This window comes from Ranitomeya variabilis, chromosome 2, assembly GCF_051348905.1.
Source record: "Ranitomeya variabilis isolate aRanVar5 chromosome 2, aRanVar5.hap1, whole genome shotgun sequence".
Classification (NCBI taxonomy): Eukaryota; Metazoa; Chordata; class Amphibia; order Anura; family Dendrobatidae; genus Ranitomeya; species Ranitomeya variabilis.
The window spans coordinates 1,093,558,571-1,093,578,375 of NC_135233.1; the positions used below are offsets into that span (position 1 = coordinate 1,093,558,571).

The 19,805-nt window shown below is 47.7% G+C and overlaps 1 protein-coding gene across 2 annotated transcripts in view; it reads left to right on the forward strand.

Moving 5' to 3' along the window:
• EPHX2 (epoxide hydrolase 2) overlaps positions 1–19,805 on the forward strand; it is a 77,579-nt gene that overhangs the window by 12,347 nt on the left and 45,427 nt on the right. For both annotated transcript variants that reach the window (XM_077291788.1, XM_077291787.1), the window contains exons 3-9: positions 1,771–1,930; positions 2,347–2,537; positions 3,304–3,426; positions 3,510–3,581; positions 13,337–13,432; positions 13,632–13,710; positions 13,912–13,946. In XM_077291788.1, the coding sequence (XP_077147903.1) occupies positions 1,771–1,930; positions 2,347–2,537; positions 3,304–3,426; positions 3,510–3,581; positions 13,337–13,432; positions 13,632–13,710; positions 13,912–13,946 (756 nt within the window). The remainder of the gene's footprint in view (positions 1–1,770; positions 1,931–2,346; positions 2,538–3,303; positions 3,427–3,509; positions 3,582–13,336; positions 13,433–13,631; positions 13,711–13,911; positions 13,947–19,805) is intronic.

The following is a 19,805-nucleotide window of genomic DNA, read 5'->3' on the forward strand; positions in this document are numbered from 1 at the left end:
AGCCGATCGGCGTGGGACACTCGTTTTATGGATTCTGCGGACAGGGAGTATGAATTTGGTTTATTATTTTGCTATTTTTTCCTGGAGGATCGAGGGCTTCGCCTACAAGTGTGCTGTTGGTGAGTATATACTCTGTGTTATGTGTTGTATGTACTGCACTGTGTGTCATGTATGTGTATTGTGTGTAGGTGTTTGGTGTAACTTTACAATTGTGCTAAGTCGCCGGACACAGGGACAACTCTCCCATCCTAATACCGGATGGGAGTAGTAGTCCATACGGCGACTTAGCACAATGGTGGCACTAGCGTCGCATGGGGACACGCACACACACACGCATACACACACACATACACATACACACACACACACACAGACACACACACACACACACAGACACACATACCAAATCAATCAAACGGCCGACACGATCCCCATGCGCCGGTATGCCTCCATGTCTCTCCGCCCACGCACTTCCGGCCCCGCACTTCCGCCGGCTTCCCCGCACTTCCGGCTGCAGCGGTTCTGCACAACAAACCGCAGTAAAACCCGCAGATATATTTTTGATCTGCGGGTTTTACTGCGATTTTGACCTCACAATGGAGGTCTATGGGTGCAGAACCGCTGCGGTTCAGGAAGAAGAATTGACATGCTCCTTCTTTTTTCCGGGAGCTATTCAGCACGGCTTTTTTTTTTAATTTCCGGACCATGTGCACAGTGTGTCCTGTTTTCCATAGGGTACAGTGTACTGTACCCTGCATGGAAAACAGCTGCGGAACCGCAGCGGCAAAACCGCCGCGGTTCCGCGGTAAAAAACGCACTGTGTGAACATGGCCTTAGCCTGATTTTAATTTGTCTTTTTTTGTTTGTTTGTTTGTTCTTTCTCTGTTGTTTTTATGTTTGCCTTTGGTGCCGCAGTTTCCAGATTTTTACTTCTGGTTCAATAATAATTTTTTCAGCAAATACGTGTGTTTGTTTTTTGTTTTTTTTTTTGCAAATGTTAGTTGTGTGCAAAATTTTAAATAATTTTCCCTTTAAAAGGGAAAAGATAAAAAAAAAAATAAATTTAATTTTACACAAAAATCCTAAACCGGCATCATTTTGAGTCTGAGCCCCTTACATGTATTGAGTGTCAGCTGTGTTATACAGCCAGGCTCTGGATAATAACTGCAGTACCTGGAGCTGGCTCTGATCGCTGCTGCTTAACTTCATAAATGCTGCTGTTGATCATTTAAGTTCTGCAATCGAAGTGGTGCCCTGATTTGGCCACAATTTGCCCAACCTCCCACCAAGTCCCCACGAAGCAATGGTTGGCTATAGCTTCCATCTTGGACTTCATCTTTGCTGCTGTGGACGATCACTGGATGATCTTTGCTGCTGTGGACGATCACTGGATGATCGTTGCCGCCGTGGATGATCACTGGTGATCTTTGCCGCTGTGGACGATCACTGCATGATCGTTGCCACTGTTGAAGATCACTGGATGATCGTTGCTGCCAGCCGACGATCACTGGTTGACTTTTGCTTCCGCGGATGATCAATGGTTGATATTTACCGCCGCGGACGATCACTGGATGATTGTTGCCACCGTGGACGATGACTGGATGATCGTTGCTTCCACTGACGACCACTGGATGATCTTTAACTCCATTGACGATCACTGGATGCTCTTTGCCGCCGCGGACGATCACTTGATGATCGTTGCCGCCGTTGACGATCACTGGATGATCTTTACCGCCATAAGTGATTTTCTAATATTTCTCCTCTGATTAGTTTGTTACAGATATGAACAAGGAATGTCAGGCGCTTGCTGAAGAATCTGGAGTTTCCCTCCCTGAGACCTTCTCTCTGGAACAGGTCGTCCATGGTTTGTTTGAGACCGGTGAACTCAACAAGCCGTTCCTGAAAGCCGCCACAACGCTGAGAAACCACGGTAAGACCAGCAACATTTCTGTGCAAAATTTTGTAACTTTTGTGGTTTTGTGTGCAGCTGGGGAGGTGTGGGTATGCCCACCGGTCAAATTCTTCAAAAGCAGCGGCGTTTCTTACCCCAAACTGATGTTTCTAAATAATCGTTATCAAAACTGCGTAGAATATCTCCTGATATCCCTCGAAAGGGAATAACTTCATAGCAAAAGTTGGAGCAGAACTTCTGTATTGTGGGATGAGGTTAAAGCGCGAGATCTCGCTTTTTGCAACATCGTTGGTGAACAATGTGACCGCGCTGACTTGGTGTAAACAGCCAGATGTCGCACATGGTCAGATGGCCGTACGCTGTCTTCTTGGATATGTCTGACAGCGTTCCTGTATCGCAGCGTCTCACGTGCCGTCATCTTTCCCAACATACAGGCTTTAAAACTTGTGTCCTCACCAACAACTGGGTGGATGACAGTCCCCTCCGACACCACACCGCCGACATATTCTCTACCTTGAGCCGCCATTTTGACCTGGTCATCGAATCCTGCCGCGTCGGCATGAGGAAACCAGAGACTCGGATATACGAGTACGCACTGAAGATGATGGAGGCCAAACCTGAAGAGGTGAGCGGTGATCTCACCAGATTACAGTATTACACGGGACTCTCGTCATTGTCTACAACTTATATCTACTGCTTCTACTTGGCCCTTATACTCCTCTTATCTAAAGGCTACTTCCACTTTCAGCCACAAAGTGAATATATTGTACATACAAGGTGTAATCACTAAATGCAGAACGGATCCCAAGTTACATCTTGTATTATACCCCAGAGCTGCACTCACTATTCTGCTGGTGCAGTCACTGTGTACATACATTACTGATCCTGAGTTACATCCTGCATTATACCCCAGAGCTGCACTCACTATTCTGCTGGTGCAGTCACTGTGTACATACATTACATTACTGATCCTGAGTTACATCCTGCATTATACCCCAGAGCTGCACTCACTATTTGGCTGGTGCAGTCACTGTGTACATACATTACATTACTGATCCTGAGTTACATCCTGCATTATACCCCAGAGCTGCACTCACTATTCTGCTGGTGCAGTCACTGTGTACATACATTACATTACTGATCCTGAGTTACATCCTGCATTATACCCCAGAGCTGCACTCACTATTTGGCTGGTGCAGTCACTGTGTACATACATTACATTACTGATCCTGAGTTACATCCTGTATTATACCCCAGAGCTGCACTCACTATTCTGCTTCCTGTTACGGTGCCCCAGGTTTCTGCTGACTCTCGGCCAGTCCTGTCTTGTAGAGATGTGACTGTCCCCGCCATTATTGTTATTATTATTATTGTTCCCTTTTCTATTTCAGACCATTTTCCTGGATGACATCGGTGCTAATCTGAAGCCGGCCCGTGCTCTGGGGATGTCTACAGTGCTGGTCAGAGACACAGAGAAGGCTTTGCAGGAGCTGCAGGAATTGTCCGGGGTGCAGGTAATGAATACTCGGGGCTGTGGACCCCGCGGTGGCTGAGAACGCTCGGATAGTGCATGACGCTCCGTCTTGTGTTCTCACAGCTCCTGGATGATGACTTGCTGCCGCCGGCTGCCGACCTCGACACTGTGTCTCATGGATATGTTCCCATCAAGGTATGATTTCCATCGGGGAGTGGGCGCGATGTCTGCGTAGTGACCGACCTGCGTCACTTTCTGTGTGAGTCCTTAGCACACAGTGTAACGTTGTGCCCCCGCTGCCACTGACAATTATAGAGTTGTCACCGCCGCAACGTGAGAAGGTGAACGTTTATCTATGGAGCGCTGCCTAGAGATGTCGTATCGGCACCATAGACAGACCGGACTCCTGCCATAAACTCACAGAGGCCTCGTGAGCACACGGCAGGGTCCTGCCTCCGGCCATCCATCACACAGGACCATTCTCTCCTATGAGCATCCATGTTACATCTGGTCTTTAACACTGTAGTATATAGACTGTCTGTACTTTATCCGTCGTATCTCCACCGTGGATCAGTGGTAAACTGAGATCCCAGCCTGTCACCTGCGTGTCATCAGTCCTATACGAGTCCTCATATACAAGTCCGGTCTACAGGACTGATGTAGAGCCTGAGCCTCACGGAGACACGGAGGCATTTCATAAAACAGATGTGTGTCAAACTCTGTGGGTTAGTGTGCTGTCCGAGGGGAAAAAAGGGGCAACACATGGACTTGTCACATGGGGTATACTCCCACAAGACCTACCATACACTAGGAACCTCCCACAGGACCTGATCTACACTGGGAACAAACAAAAGACCCGTCATTTAGCGGGAACACCCCACAAGACTTTATATATTTTGAGAACATACCACAAAACCTGCCTCATGTCGGGAACCCCTCACAAGACCCGCCGTATGCTGGGAAGCCCCCACAAGACCCGCAGTATACTGGGAACACCCACAAGACCCGCTGTATGCCGGGAAGCCCCCACAAGACCCACAGTATACTGGGAGCACCCACAAGACCTCCCATATCCCGGGAACCCCCCACAAGACCCGCAGTATACTGGGAACACCCACAAGACCTTCCCTATGCCGGGAACACCCCACAAGACCCGCAGTATACTGGAAACCCCCCACAAGCCTGCCGTATGCCGGGAACCCTGCACAAGATGTGCCGTATGATGGAAACCCCCCACAAGACCCGCCGTATGCCGGGAACCCCCCACAAGACCTGCCATATGCCAGAAACCCCCCACAAGACCCGCCATATGCTGGACCCCCACGAGACCTGCCATATACCGGGAACCCCCAACAAGACCTGCCGTATGCTGGGCCCCCACAAGACCTGCCATATACCAGGAACCCCCCACCAGACCCGCCGTATGCCTTGAACCACCCACAAGACCTGCCATATACCGGGAACCCCCCACCAGACCCGCCGTATGCCTTGAACCACCCACAAGACCCGCCGTATGCTGGGAACTCTGCACAAGACCCGCCATATGCCTGAAACCTCCCATAAGACCCGCAGTATACCAGGAACCCCCGAAAAGACTCGCCGTTTGTCGGGCACCCCCCACAAGGCCCGCAGTATATCAGGAGCCCCTCACAAGACTCGCCGTTTGTCGGGAACCTCCCACAAGACCTGCCATATGCCAGGAACCTCCCCAAGACCCGCCGTATGCTGGGAACTCCGCACAATAACCCGGAATATACCAGGAACACACCAACCTATTTCGTTAACACCCCACAAGACCCTCCATGTACAGAAGACTTGACGTATTCTGGGAACTCCCCTCAAAACCTGCTGTATGCCGAGAAGTTTCTGGTATACTTCGGGTCTTGTGTGGTTTTACCAGCATGTGGGAGGTCCCAGCATACGGAGGGTCTTCTGTATATGGAGGGTCTTGTGGGGGCTTAACTAAATAGGTTGGGGTGTTCCCAGAATACCGTTGCTCTTGTGGGGTGTTCCAGGCACACGGCGGGTCCTGTGGGGTGTTCCTGGCATGCGACAGATCTAGGTGGTGTTCCTGGCATATGGCGGATCCTTTGTATATAGCTGGTCTTGTAGGGGGTTAACCGAATAGGGTGAGGTGTCACTGACATACTCGGGTTCCCAGCGTACGGCAGGTCTTGTGGGGTTCCCAGCATACGGCGGGTCTTGTGGGGTTCCCAGCATACGGCGGGTCTTGTGGGGTTCCCAGCATACGGCGGGTCTTGTGGGGTTCCCAGCATACGGCGGGTCTTGTGGGGTTCCCAGCATACGGCGGGTCTTGTGGGGTTCCCAGCATACGGCGGGTCTTGTGGGGTTCCCAGCATATGGCGGGTCTTGTGGGGTTCCCAGCATACGGCGGGTCTTGTGGGGTTCCCAGCATATGGCGGGTCTTGTGGGGTTCCCAGCATACGGCGGGTCTTGTGGGGTTCCCAGCATACGGCGGGTCTTGTGGGGTTCCCAGCATATGGCGGGTCTTGTGGGGTTCCCAGCATACGGCGGGTCTTGTGGGGTTCCCAGCATACGGCGGGTCTTGTGGGGTTCCCAGCATACGGCGGGTCTTGTGGGGTTCCCAGCATACGGCGGGTCTTGTGGGGTTCCCAGTATACGGTGGGTCATGTGGCGTTCCCAGCATATGGCGGGTCTTGTGGGGTTCCCAGCATACGGCGGGTCTTGTGGGGTTCCCAGCATACGGCGGGTCTTGTGGGGTTCCCAGTATACGGTGGGTCATGTGGCGTTCCCAGCATATGGCGGGTCTTGTGGGGTTCCCAGCATACGGTGGGTCTTGTGGGGGGTTCCTGATATACTGCAGTTGATTTGGGAACACACCACATGACCCGCTGCATACCAAAAATCCCCCACAAGACCCGCCGTATACTGGGAGCACCCCTATCCTATGCCCTTCAATCTCCTCGGCCTCCAGAGGTGACTATTATTCTTCTGCCAGATACTGTATATCCCGACCCAGACCGGTGCTGTGATTTTATTGTTCTGGCTGATGGCTGTGACCTCTCCATAGTCATATTCTATATACATACTGTATACATAGAGGGCAGTACACAGCCGCCATCTCCATGATATATACAGACCCCGCGCTCCACTGGTGTACACTCTGCCCTATACATCGTAGTGCAGCGATGATGATGAGATATTATTAGTGTTATCACAGGAGCGGAGCCGATTCCTGGAGGCAGCCCCCCGTGTTCCTGTGATGAGCGATGGCAGACAGCACACGTGTGTCACAGCACATTCTGGGATTAATAGAGATGTCACCGTGATGATTCACTTCTCACCGCACTTTACCAGTAGAGAAATCCCTGAAAGATGATGGTGTAAATCACAGCTGCCCCCACAAACATCGCCGATGCAGCTGTATTGGGATGGGATGACACGCAACGAGCAGGACCCCAACACCCCGAGAATCAACTCTGGTTGTGGCCCATTGGTTATACTTCCAACAGGTCAGACAGTCACATTGAAGCTCATCGCAGCTATAATAGAAAAGTGTCCGAACACTCAGAGCATCACAGCTACGATAAAAGGGGTCTGGACACACAGAGCATCACAGCTATGATAGAAAGGGGTCCGGACACGAAGAGCATTGCATCTATGATAGAAAGGGGTCCGGACACACAGAGCATCACAGCTATGATAGAAAGGTGTCAGGACACACAGAGCATCACAGCTATGATAGAAAGGTGTCAGGACACACAGAGCATCACAGCTATGATAGAAAGGTGTCAGGACACACAGAGCATCACAGCTATGATAGAAAGGTGTCAGGACACACAGAGCATCACAGCTATGATAGAAAGGGGTCTGGACACGAAGAGCATTGCATCTATGATAGAAAGGGGTCCGGACACACAGAGCATCACAGCTATGATAGAAAGGTGTCAGGACACGAAGAGCATCACAGCTATGATAGAAAGGTGTCAGGACACACAGAGCATCACAGCTATGATAGAAAGGGGTCCGGACACGAAGAGCATTGCATCTATGATAGAAAGGGGTCCGGACACACAGAGCATCACAGCTATGATAGAAAGGTGTCAGGACACACAGAGCATCACAGCTATGATAGAAAGGGGTCCGGACACGAAGAGCATTGCATCTATGATAGAAAGGGGTCCGGACACACAGAGCATCACAGCTATGATAGAAAGGTGTCAGGACACACAGAGCATCACAGCTATGATAGAAAGGTGTCAGGACACACAGAGCATCACAGCTATGATAGAAAGGTGTCAGGACACACAGAGCATCACAGCTATGATAGAAAGGTGTCAGGACACACAGAGCATCACAGCTATGATAGAAAGGGGTCTGGACACGAAGAGCATTGCATCTATGATAGAAAGGGGTCCGGACACACAGAGCATCACAGCTATGATAGAAAGGTGTCAGGACACGAAGAGCATCACAGCTATGATAGAAAGGTGTCAGGACACACAGAGCATCACAGCTATGATAGAAAGGGGTCCGGACACGAAGAGCATTGCATCTATGATAGAAAGGGGTCCGGACACACAGAGCATCACAGCTATGATAGAAAGGTGTCAGGACACACAGAGCATCACAGCTATGATAGAAAGGGGTCCGGACACGAAGAGCATTGCATCTATGATAGAAAGGGGTCCGGACACACAGAGCATCACAGCTATGATAGAAAGGTGTCAGGACACACAGAGCATCACAGCTATGATAGAAAGGTGTCAGGACACGAAGAGCATCGCAGCTATGATAGAAAGGGGTCTGGATACGCAGAGCATCGCAGCTATGATAGAAAGGTGTCAGGACACACAGAGCATCACAGCTATGATAGAAAGGTGTCAGGACACGAAGAGCATTGCATCTATGATAGAAAGGGGTCCGGACACACAGAGCATCACAGCTATGATAGAAAGGTGTCAGGACACACAGAGCATCACAGCTATGATAGAAAGGGGTCCGGACACGAAGAGCATTGCATCTATGATAGAAAGGGGTCCGGACACACAGAGCATCACAGCTATGATAGAAAGGTGTCAGGACACACAGAGCATCACAGCTATGATAGAAAGGTGTCAGGACACGAAGAGCATCGCAGCTATGATAGAAAGGGGTCTGGATACGCAGAGCATCGCAGCTATGATAGAAAGGGGTCTGGATACGCAGAGCATCGCAGCTATGATAGAAACGGGTCAGAACACACAGAGCATCACAGCTATGATAGAAAGGAGTCAGGACAAGCAAAACTTCACAGCTATGTTAGAAAGGGGTCTGGACACGCAGAGCATCGCAGCTATGATAGAAAGGTGTCAGAACATGCAGAGCATCACAGCTATGATAGACATGTGTCCGGAAACGCAGAGCATCACAGCTATGATAGAAAGGGGTCCAGACATGCAGAATATCACAGCTATGATAGAAAGCTGTCAGGACACGCAGAACATCACAGCTATAATAGAAAGGAGTCAGGACATGCAGATCATAACAGCTATTACAGAAAGGGGTCCGGACACGCAGAGCATCACAGCTATGATAGAAAGACGTCATGACACACAGAGCATCACAGCTATGATAGAAAGGGGTCAGGACACGCAGAGCCTTGCAGCCATGATAGAAAGGGGTCAGGACATGCGGAGCATCGCAGCTATGATAGAAAGGGATCAGAGCACTGCAGCTCTGCAGACCGGTCACAATTGACCATACTGACTTCTGTCCAATGTTGTCAGCATCAGAAATGGCTGGTGGGACGATGGAAGAAGTGATCACTGAGAATCCAGATTCCAAGGTCAACAGGGGGATGTGCTGCGGTTTGTGCCGGATACCTCAGGACCCCTGCAGACAACTGGAGGGATCAGTTACCTTGTCCACAGAAGCGGGGCTCACACTATTTTAGGCTAGTGGTTTTAATGTTCTGGCTGATTTGTGAATATTTGGACATATTTTTTCCCATCAGCCTTTATGATGTGATGTATTTTTGTGCAAAAGTGAAAATCTCTGAATGTTTGGACGCCGGTCTCTGTGTGATTAGTGCGGAGCAGATAAGCGGCGGCTGCTCGGCAGAACGTGCTGTACACGGGCAGCTGCCGACTGGCATCAGGGGCAGAGATAAACCCCGTCACCAGTCCTGATGCTGGCAGAGACCTGTCCTCCAGTGATGGGGCCGCAGTCTGCATTACTTGCCAGACATTGATAAGGATTCCAGTCTCAAGCTGCGGTAACCCTTTCATTAACTCCTGCCTGTACGGCCAGGACAGAGGCTTCTCACGGGTGCTGACGCGTTTCGCTCCCACCCTTCGCCTGCAGCATTTTATATTGATATTTTATTTTCACTCTTCTCTGGCACATATCTGTAAATGATGGATTATTGGATTTTGGATTTAGCTCTTCATAGATCGGTGCCTTGATGTCATATATCACAAATAATTCTTGCGCATTTTATATAAAGCAGGACCGATGCTGACCCCCTCTATTTATTGCGGAGGTGTTCGAGCCTTGACCCTGTGAGTAATGTATATGCTGTATACTGCTGGTTTACAGCCATCTGTCCCTGTGATAGGTAATATGCTGCAAGAGAGGATGAAGAGGAGCCATCATCCTCTGTTCAGCGAGCAGCACATCGATCCGGAGAAGAGGAAAGGACGGATGGTTCTGTGATACCACGGTGTGAGGCCAGAGACGGGCAGTGATGCCGCAGGAGCCATCGACCCACAGAAATCCCATTCATGTCACCCTTAGGAACAGTGCGGATGTATAACCTTGTATTCCCTACTGTATGTAGTACAGAGGAAATGTACCAACGTCTCTGGATTTCTACAAGATGATTGGGACGTCTGATGGAATTTTTGCCGATTTGTGGGGGTCAGACCCTGATGCTGGGGGGAAGGTGGGGCTCACAATTATAGGTGCTGGATGACATTGTGGTTCGGGCTCTGTGCGGCTGCTCATGTTCTTCCCTCCATATCTGTATGGACCTTGTGAAAATGTTCCCTTAAAGCTGAAGCTACAATGTCCACAATGTTTTGTGCTGAAGGATTAAGATTTCCCTTCACTGTAGCTAAGGGCCCAATGCCGACCCCTGATGACAGCCCATAGTATTATCCTCCTCCACTATCTGTACAGGGGGCACAATGCAGTCAGGGGGTAACGTTCTCCTGGAATCACAAAAACCAGATTCCTCCATCAGACGCAGATAGAGAAGTGTGATCTGTTACTGCACAGAACACGTCTCCTCCGGAGTCCAGTGGTGGCGGCTTTACACTACTCTATCCGACGCTCAACATTGTGCTTGGTAATGTACGGCTGCATGCAGTGTTTGTGCTGATGTTCTAGTTGAGGAGGTCTCAACTCTAGTTATGGCGTCAGCAGAAGAGCGTTGGTGCTCCTCTTCACTCTGCCCCCCACTCTGTAGCATTACGGGGTCTCTACTTCGTAGCTGAGTTTCTGCGGTTCCTTCCACTTCTCAATAATATCACTCACAGGTGATGGGGGAAGATTCAGGAGGAAGAAAAGTCATGAACAGACTTGTTACCCCGGTGGCTCCTATTACAGGACTGCACTGGTATCAGTGAGCTCGGCACCAGCAGCCGCTTTGTCACATGTTAGTATAGGCAGATGGCCTGGGGGACCGGAGGTTACACACCAAGGGTGAGGGGCTGGATGTTGTACTCTGGAATCGGGAGGTCTAATGTTATACATCGGGGGTCAGGGACCAGATGTTATAGACCGAGGCCGAAGGGCCCAATGTTGTACTCTAGGTAGCGAGGGGCTGAATGGTGTACTCTGTGGGCGAGGGGCTGGAGGTTGTGCTCTGGGGGCAAGGGGCCGGATGTTGTGCTCTGGGGGCGAGGAGCCGGATCTTGTGCTCTGGGGGCGAGGGGCTGCATGTTGTGGTCTGGGCGCGAGGGGCCAGATGTTGTGCTCTGGGGGCGAGGGGCCGGATTTTGAACTCTGTGGGCGAGGAGCCGGATGTTGTATTCTGGGGGAGAGGGGCTGGATGTTGTGCTCTGAAGGCAAGGGGTTGGATGTTGTATTCTGGGGGGCAAGGGGCCGGATGTTGTGCTCTGGGGGCGAGGAGCCAGATCTTGTGCTCTGGGGGCGAGGGGCTGCATGTTGTGGTCTGGGCGCGAGGGGCCAGATGTTGTGCTCTGGGGGCGAGGGGCCGGATTTTGAACTCTGTGGGCGAGGAGCCGGATGTTGTATTCTGGGGGAGAGGGGCTGGATGTTGTGCTCTGAAGGCAAGGGGTTGGATGTTGTATTCTGGGGGGCAAGGGGCCGGATGTTGTGCTCTGGGGGCAAGGGGCCGGATGTTGTGCTCTGGAATCGGGAGGTCTAATGTTATACATCGGGGGTCAGGGACCAGATGTTATAGACCGAGGCCGAAGGGCCCAATGTTGTACTCTAGGTAGCGAGGGGCTGAATGGTGTACTCTGTGGGCGAGGGGCTGGAGGTTGTGCTCTGGGGGCAAGGGGCCGGATGTTGTGCTCTGGGGGCGAGGAGCCGGATCTTGTGCTCTGGGGGCGAGGGGCTGCATGTTGTGGTCTGGGCGCGAGGGGCCAGATGTTGTGCTCTGGGGGCGAGGGGCCGGATTTTGAACTCTGTGGGCGAGGAGCCGGATGTTGTATTCTGGGGGAGAGGGGCTGGATGTTGTGCTCTGAGGGCAAGGGGTTGGATGTTGTATTCTGGGGGGCAAGGGGCCGGATGTTGTGCTCTGGGGGCAAGGGGCTGGATGTTGTGCTCTGGAATCGGGAGGTCTAATGTTATACATCGGGGGTCAGGGACCAGATGTTATAGACCGAGGCCAAAGGGCCCAGTGTTGTACTCTAGGTAGCGAGGGGCTGAATGGTGTACTCTGTGGGCGAGGGGCTGGAGGTTGTGCCCTGGGGGCGAGGGGCCAGATGTTGTGCCCTGGGGGCGAGGGGCCGGATGTTGTGCCCTGGGGGCAAGGGGCCGGATCTTGTGCTCTGGGGGCGAGGGGACAGATGTTGTATTCTGGGGGCAAGGGGCCGGATGTTGTGCTCTGGGTTGCCTGGATGTTATACACCTATTATCTATCTCTCTGTCTATTATCTGTCTATTTATTTATTTAGCTATTATCTATCTATTATTTATTTTTCTATTAGCTATCTATTATCTATATAACTATCATCTATTTATATCTATTATCTATCTATTATATATCATCTATTATCTATCTATTATCTATTAGCTATCTATTATCTATCTTTTATCTATCATCTATTATCTATCATCTATCTATTATCTATCATTTATCTATTACCTATCTATCTATTATCTATCTATCATCTATCTATTACCTATCTATCAATATATCTATTATCTATCTTTTATTTATCTGATTACATGGCTATTGAATCCCAAAACTCAGAAAATGAAAGTTACAAGTTTTCTTGTGTTTCTTACTCATACAGTTGTCTGTCTGGGTTTCTGACTAGTTCTGGGGCTCTCGTCGCTCCGGCTCTTGTGCCATCCTCCTTCTCCTCGATATATCCTTACATGAGTGTCCTGAGATAACCGGCTTTGAAAAATAGAAGTGTTTCCCGCACCTGACGTAGCGCCATAGCGTTCTCCTAAGCTGTTCATCTAATGTCACTCATCTCCGGATATCTCTAGAGATGCAGAAAAGTCAGGACCCTTAATCCCTACTACCTGCAGCTCCTCTCCATTGATGAACCTTGCGGCTCTTCAGTTCTCTGCAGTGTATACACGCTGCTATACTCTCACGTTTCTTCCCGGATGTGATGTTTGCAGTAAATGAGATTAGTTACTTGTGGCTACAATGTATCACCAGTAATGAGGTTGGGAAGGTTCGGAGGAGACCATGAGGAAGGATGAAGTTTGGAATGAGCGTGGTTTTCTTCTCATTTACGTCAGTAACCCTTGCCCCGTTCTTTTCTCATTCCTTGTAGCCCGGCGTGAAGCTTCATTATGTAGAGATGGGAAGCGGGCCGGTGATCTGCCTGTGTCACGGCTTTCCGGAGAGCTGGTATTCGTGGCGGTACCAGGTGAGGAGCGCTAACCCTACCATATACAGACCGCTATGGTTTGTGTATTACTGCAAAGAATGGCTTCCTGTACGCCATCTTTGTTGTTGTCCTGAACCACATAATGTGACCGCTGCAGTCAGTCAGTGATGTGTCCACGATGCTATAAAAGTGTGTTCATGGCCAGAAACTTTCTCATTTGTTCCCATTTTCATTGTAGTTGCCGGCCTTGGCTAATGCTGGCTACAGAGTAATAGCCCTGGACATGAAGGGCTACGGGGACTCGTCTGCTCCTCCTGGTAAGTAACTTCAGGATATATTAGTGTGTACCTCTTTCAAAGACAACGCCGGCAATATCTTTACATGTCCCATCCTCCATTAGTGAGAAATGAGGCTGAAGAGCTATGGTAGATCCAAAGCCTCTGTCACTCCAGCTCTATTCCCCGCCTAGTGAAAAAGGAATAATGTGGGTTTTTTTGGTTTGTTTTTTTTCATTCCAGAGATTGAAGAATACTCCCTGCAAGTACTCTGCCAGGTACGACCACAATTTTATAGTTGGACACAGGGATCGCCAGTTCCTTAGTATTATGAGCTGATCTTTCAGGCCTAGAACATTAACCCTTAGTGCCGTTACTCTTCCTCCATTCCTGGGTCTGAGTGCGGACCTCTTCGTAATGACTGGCCGCGGATCTCCTGACCTGAACTCAACATCGTAATAAGCATATATGAGAACGGTCAGGTTCAGATCAGGAGATCTCCAGCCCGGGTTGATCATGGAAGCGGAGCTTCTTCATATAGCGCCAGATTACAGAGAAATGATTGCATATGTTCGGATATCTATCTTGTTTGCAGTTACCGTACTTATATAAGGTTATAGCCAGACATAATTATTGTATAAGCACTTTATTGTTGGATGATGGTAGTGGTTTTGGTAGGAGGTCATATAGGGATTGCCTACATTGAGCGGGCTTGCCAAATCGAATCCTTTGGGTGCCAACCTCCGCGGCAAGGCAGGAACCGTGAGGGCTAATTCACTCCCTTCACCCCTCTGCACTGTTTTTATTTACTTCAGGGTTTAGTGCATTGTCATCCTGCATATTTCCTGACCCTCTATTTTATCGATATACAATATGTAACTTTAATCAAATTTAATAAAAGTTAATTTTTAAGGTTTTTTTTTTCTGTTTGATCCAATCTAATATACATAATAGGTCTGTTTGTCTATGGACAACTAGAACAGTCTGACTGTGAGGCAGTCACACAATCTGTGCTTTCTTTATACATAGATCTCAGTTCCATGTGACTTGATTACTAAGGGTCAAAATACTAAGGACTGTTTTATAAAATGACTCCCAAGAAACGACCATCTAATGGGCAAAGTTAATCCAAAATCTAAGAAAGCTAAACGGTCTCAAGCAGCTGAGACAAGTGAACAACGCGAGTCCCGGATTGATAGGAAACGGATGAGAGAGGCTGAAGCATTTGAACAATAGAAACGTCGTCTTCAGGAGAAACTGAAGAGACAGGCTGAATCAAGGGATGCGGAAACATCTGAACAATGGGAATGTCGTCTTTAGGAGAAACGGATAAGATAGGCTGAATCAAGGGATGCGGAAACATCTGAACAACGTAAACGTCTTCCTCTGGTGAAATAGATGAGACTGGCTGAATCAAGGGATGGGGAAGCATCTGAACAACAGTACATCATCTTGAGGTGAAACGGATGAGACAGGCTGAATCAAGGGATGCGGAAAAATCTGAACAATGGAAATGTCATCCTCAGGAGAAACGGATGAGACAGGCTGAATCAAGGAATGCAGAAACATCTGAACATTATCCTCAGGAGAAACGGATAAGATAAGCTGAATCAAGGTATGAAGAAGCATCTGAACAATAGGAATTTCATCTTCAGGAGAATCAAGGGAACCTGAAACATCTGAACAAACGGATGAGACAGGCTGAATCAAGGGATGCGGAAACATCTGAAAAATGGAAATGTCCTCAGGAGAAATGGATGAGACAGGCTGAATCAAGGGATGTAGAAACATGAACAATGTAAACGTCATCCTCAGGAGAAACAGAGGAGACAGGTGGAATCAAGGGATGCAGAAACATCTGAACATTATCCTCAGGAGAAACGGATAAGATAGGCTGAATCAAGGTATGAAGAAGCATCTGAACAATAGGAACGTCATCTTCAGGGGAAACAGATGAGACAGGCTGAATCAAGGGAACCTGAAACATCTGAACAAACGGATGAGACATGTTGAATCAAGGGATGCGGAAACATCTGAACAATGGAAATGTCATCCTCAGGAGAAACGGATGAGACAGGCTGAATCAAGGAATGCAGAAACATCAGAACATTATCCTCAGGACAAACAGATAAGATAGGCTGAATCAAGGTATGAAGAAGCATCTGAACAATAGGAACGTCACCTTCAGGAGAATCAAGGGAGCCTGAAACATCTGAACAAACGGATGAGACAGGCTGAATCAAGGGATGCGGAAACATCTGAACATTATCCTCAGGAGAAACGGATAAGATAAGCTGAATCAAGGTATGAAGAAGCATCTGAACAATAGGAATTTCATCTTCAGGAGAATCAAGGGAACCTGAAACATCTGAACAAACGGATGAGACAGGCTGAATCAAGGCATGCGGAAACATCTGAACAATGGAAATGTCGTCCTCAGGAGAAATTAATGAGACAGGCTGAATCAAGGGATGTGGAAACATGAACAATGTAAATGTCGTCCTCAGGAGAAACAGATGAGACAGGTGGAATCAAGGGATGTGGAAATATGTGAACAACAGAAATGTCATCCTTAGGAGAAACGATTAGACAGGCTGAATCAAGGGAACCTGAAACATCTGAACAAACGGATGAGACAGGCTGCATCAAGGCATGCGGAAACATCTGAACAATGGAAATGTCGTCCTCAGGAGAAATTAATGAGACAGGCTGAATCAAGGGATGTGGGATGTGGAAACATGAACAATGTAAATGTCGTCCTCAGGAGAAACAGATGAGACAGGTGGAATCAAGGGATGTGGAAATATGTGAACAACAGAAATGTCATCCTCAGGAGAAACGATGAGACAGGCTGAATCAAGGGAACCTGAAACATCTGAACAAACGCATGAGACAGGCTGAATCAAGGGTTGCAGAAACATCTGAACATTATCCTCAGGAGAAACGGATAAGATAGGCTGTATCAAGGTATGAAGAAGCATCTGAACAATAGGAACGTCATCTTCAGGAGAATCAAGGGAACCTGAAACATCTGAACAAACGGATGAGACAGGCTGAATCAAGGGATGCGGAAACATCTGAACAACAGTAATGTCCTCTTCAGGAAAAATGGATGAGGCAGGCTGAATCAAGGAATGCAGAAACATCTGAATGTCGTCTTCAGGAGAAATGGATGAGACAGGCGGAATCAAGGGATGCGGAAACATCTGAACAATGGAAAAGGAAGAATGTCATCAAAATGACAGCAGACGACATATCCAACTTATGCAAAGACGTAGGCGGGCTGACTTGAGTTTGGAAGTGTTTCACTACAACCCAATTCAGGACTATAGGTCACATCCAAAAGTCATAATAGGCAAAATAGATGCAATATGCGAACACTGTCAAAAGGAGAGTACATTTTACTATTGAATAAAAATTAGTTCAGAAAGTAGTTTATGTTCGCCTCCGTGTTCCAACAAATTTGTAAACATAAAAAACTCTTAACACCGAACTAGCAAAAAAGAACAGTTAAAAAACACATTTTAAAAAGCTGAAGATGTCCACTTCAGGGTGGAACTGGAAATTTAGCCTTAGCAAGCGTAACCGACAATTTAACATATTTTCCGCAAGCAAAGCTGCGGGTATTTTGCTAGTAATAAATATGAGTCCGTGTCTCCGGTCAATGATGCTCAGAGCAGGTCCGATTCTCACAGAAGGCAGACTACATAATTTACAGTTTCATCCAATTGTTACTGATAAATTATTAACAATAAATGGGAAAAAATAAGTTCCGACATTTACCTGCTTCAGTGAAGAAACAGATGTGAAAAAAATGGATGCAACTGGGAGACAACCTGAGAAATTGCATGGATGTGTGCATGTAGCCCTAAGGGGTTGTCTGGGTTTAGCATTTAAGTCTGCAGTCACTCTGACTGTAGACTTGGGAATCCTCACATCGTGCACACCACAAGCTGTCAGGATTCTCTGGTATCGGGAGCAGGCGAATAACTGACCACACGTATGCGATAAGCATACTTCAGCTACATAAAGTGACTACAGACCTTCATACAAAACATGGACAACCCCTTTAAACCCAACTTAAACTAATTAACAAGTCAAGATGAGCAATGGCTCTGACTGCAAGAGCCACAGTATAGACTCTGAGGCTGGGGCTTTGGGAATATGTGCTCTGGCCGGGGCAGCGATGTAGACTCAGTGGCCGGGGCTTTGGTATATATGCTGTGGTGGAGGTCGAGAACAGTGTCTTGCAAAAATATTCACCCCCACAACGGCATTTTTCATTTTTTTTACTACCTCACAACCTGAAATTTCACTATTTTTTATTTTAGGGTTTGCATCAGGACATGTAAAGAACATGTCTACAACTGTGAACATTTTGTTTTTTTATTGTGAAGCAAACAACAAATAGGACAAAATAACTGAATACGTCCGTGTGCATAACTATTCACCCCTCTAAAGTCAGTACTTTGCAGAGCCTCCTTTTGTGGCAATTACAATTGCAAGTCGCTTTGGATAAGTCTCTGAGCTTTCAACATTTTGCCACTGAGATTTTTGCCCATTCCTCAAGGCAAAACTGCTCCAGCTCCTTCAAGTTAGATGTTTCCTCTGGTGAACATCGATCTTCAAGTCTGACCACAGATTGTCAATTGGATTAAGGACTGGGCTTTGACAAGGCCACTCCACAACATTTACACAACTCTCCTTAAACCATTCAAGTGTTGCTTTAGCAGTGTGCTTTTGGTCATTGTCTTGTTGGAAGGTGAATCTCCGTCCCAGTCTCAAGAATATCCCTGTATTTCGTACCATCCATCTTCCCATCAACTTGAACCATTTTCCCTGTCCCTGCTGCCAAAACCACCCCACCTTTTGGTCATTGTCTTGTTGGAAGGTGAACCTTCTTCCCAGTCTCAAGAATATCCCTGTATTTCGCACCATCCATCTTCCCTTCGACTTGGACCTTTTTCCCTGTCCCTGCTGCCAAAACCACCCCCACAGCTTGATGCTGCTATCACTGATTCACTGTGGGGATGGTGTTCTTGGGGTGATGACCTGTGTTGGTTCAATTTTAATTTTAGTCTCCTCTAACCACAGCACCTTTCCCCACACATTTAGCAAACTCAAAACGAGCCTTACAATTTTTGTGTGTAAGTACAGACTTTTTTGTGCCCACTCTTCCATTATGGTCATCTCCATGGAGTGTACGGCTTATTGTATTGGGATCATCAGAGATTGTGAGATTGTGATATATTTTATAACCCAGCCCTGACTTGTCCTTCTCAACAACTTTGTCCCTAACTTATTTGGATATCTCCTTGGTCTTCATGGTGTTGTTTGGAGATCTCCTTGATCATCAGAGATTGGGATACATTTTAGAACTCAGCACTGACTTATACATCTCAACAAATTTGTCCCATCTTCATGGTGTTGTTTTGAGATCTCCTTGGTCTTCATGGTGTTGTTTTGAGATCTCCTTGGTCTTCATGGTGTTGTTTGGAGATCTCCTTGGTCTTCACGGTGGTGTTTGGAGATCTATTTGGTCTTTATGGTGGTGTTTGGAGATCTCCTTAGTTTTCATGGTGGTGTTTGGAGATCTCCTTGGTCTTCACGGTGGTGTTTGGAGATCTCTTTGGTCTTTATGGTGGTGTTTGGAGATCTCCTTAGTTTTCATGGTGGTGTTTGGTTTGTGGTGCCTCTTGCTAATGGTGTTGCATCCTTTGTGGGCTTTCAGAGAACGTAAAGTGTACAGTTATATGAAAAAGTTTGGGCACCCCTATTAATCTTAAGCTTAATGTTTTATAAAAATTGTTTTTTTGCAACAGCTATTTCAGTTTCATATATCTAATAACTGTTGGACACAGTAATGTTTCTGCCTTGAAATGAGGTTTATTGTACTAACATAAAATGTGCAATCTGCATTCAAACAAAATTTGACAGGTGCATAAGTATGGGCACCCTTATCATTTTCTTGTTTTAAATACTCCTACCTACTTTTTACTGACTTACTAAAGCACTTTTTTTGGTTTTGTAACCTCATTGAGCTTTGAACTTCATAGCCAGGTGTATGCAATCATGAGAAAAGCTACTTAAAGTGGCCACTTGCAAGTTGTTCTCCTGTTTGAATCTCCTCTGAAGAG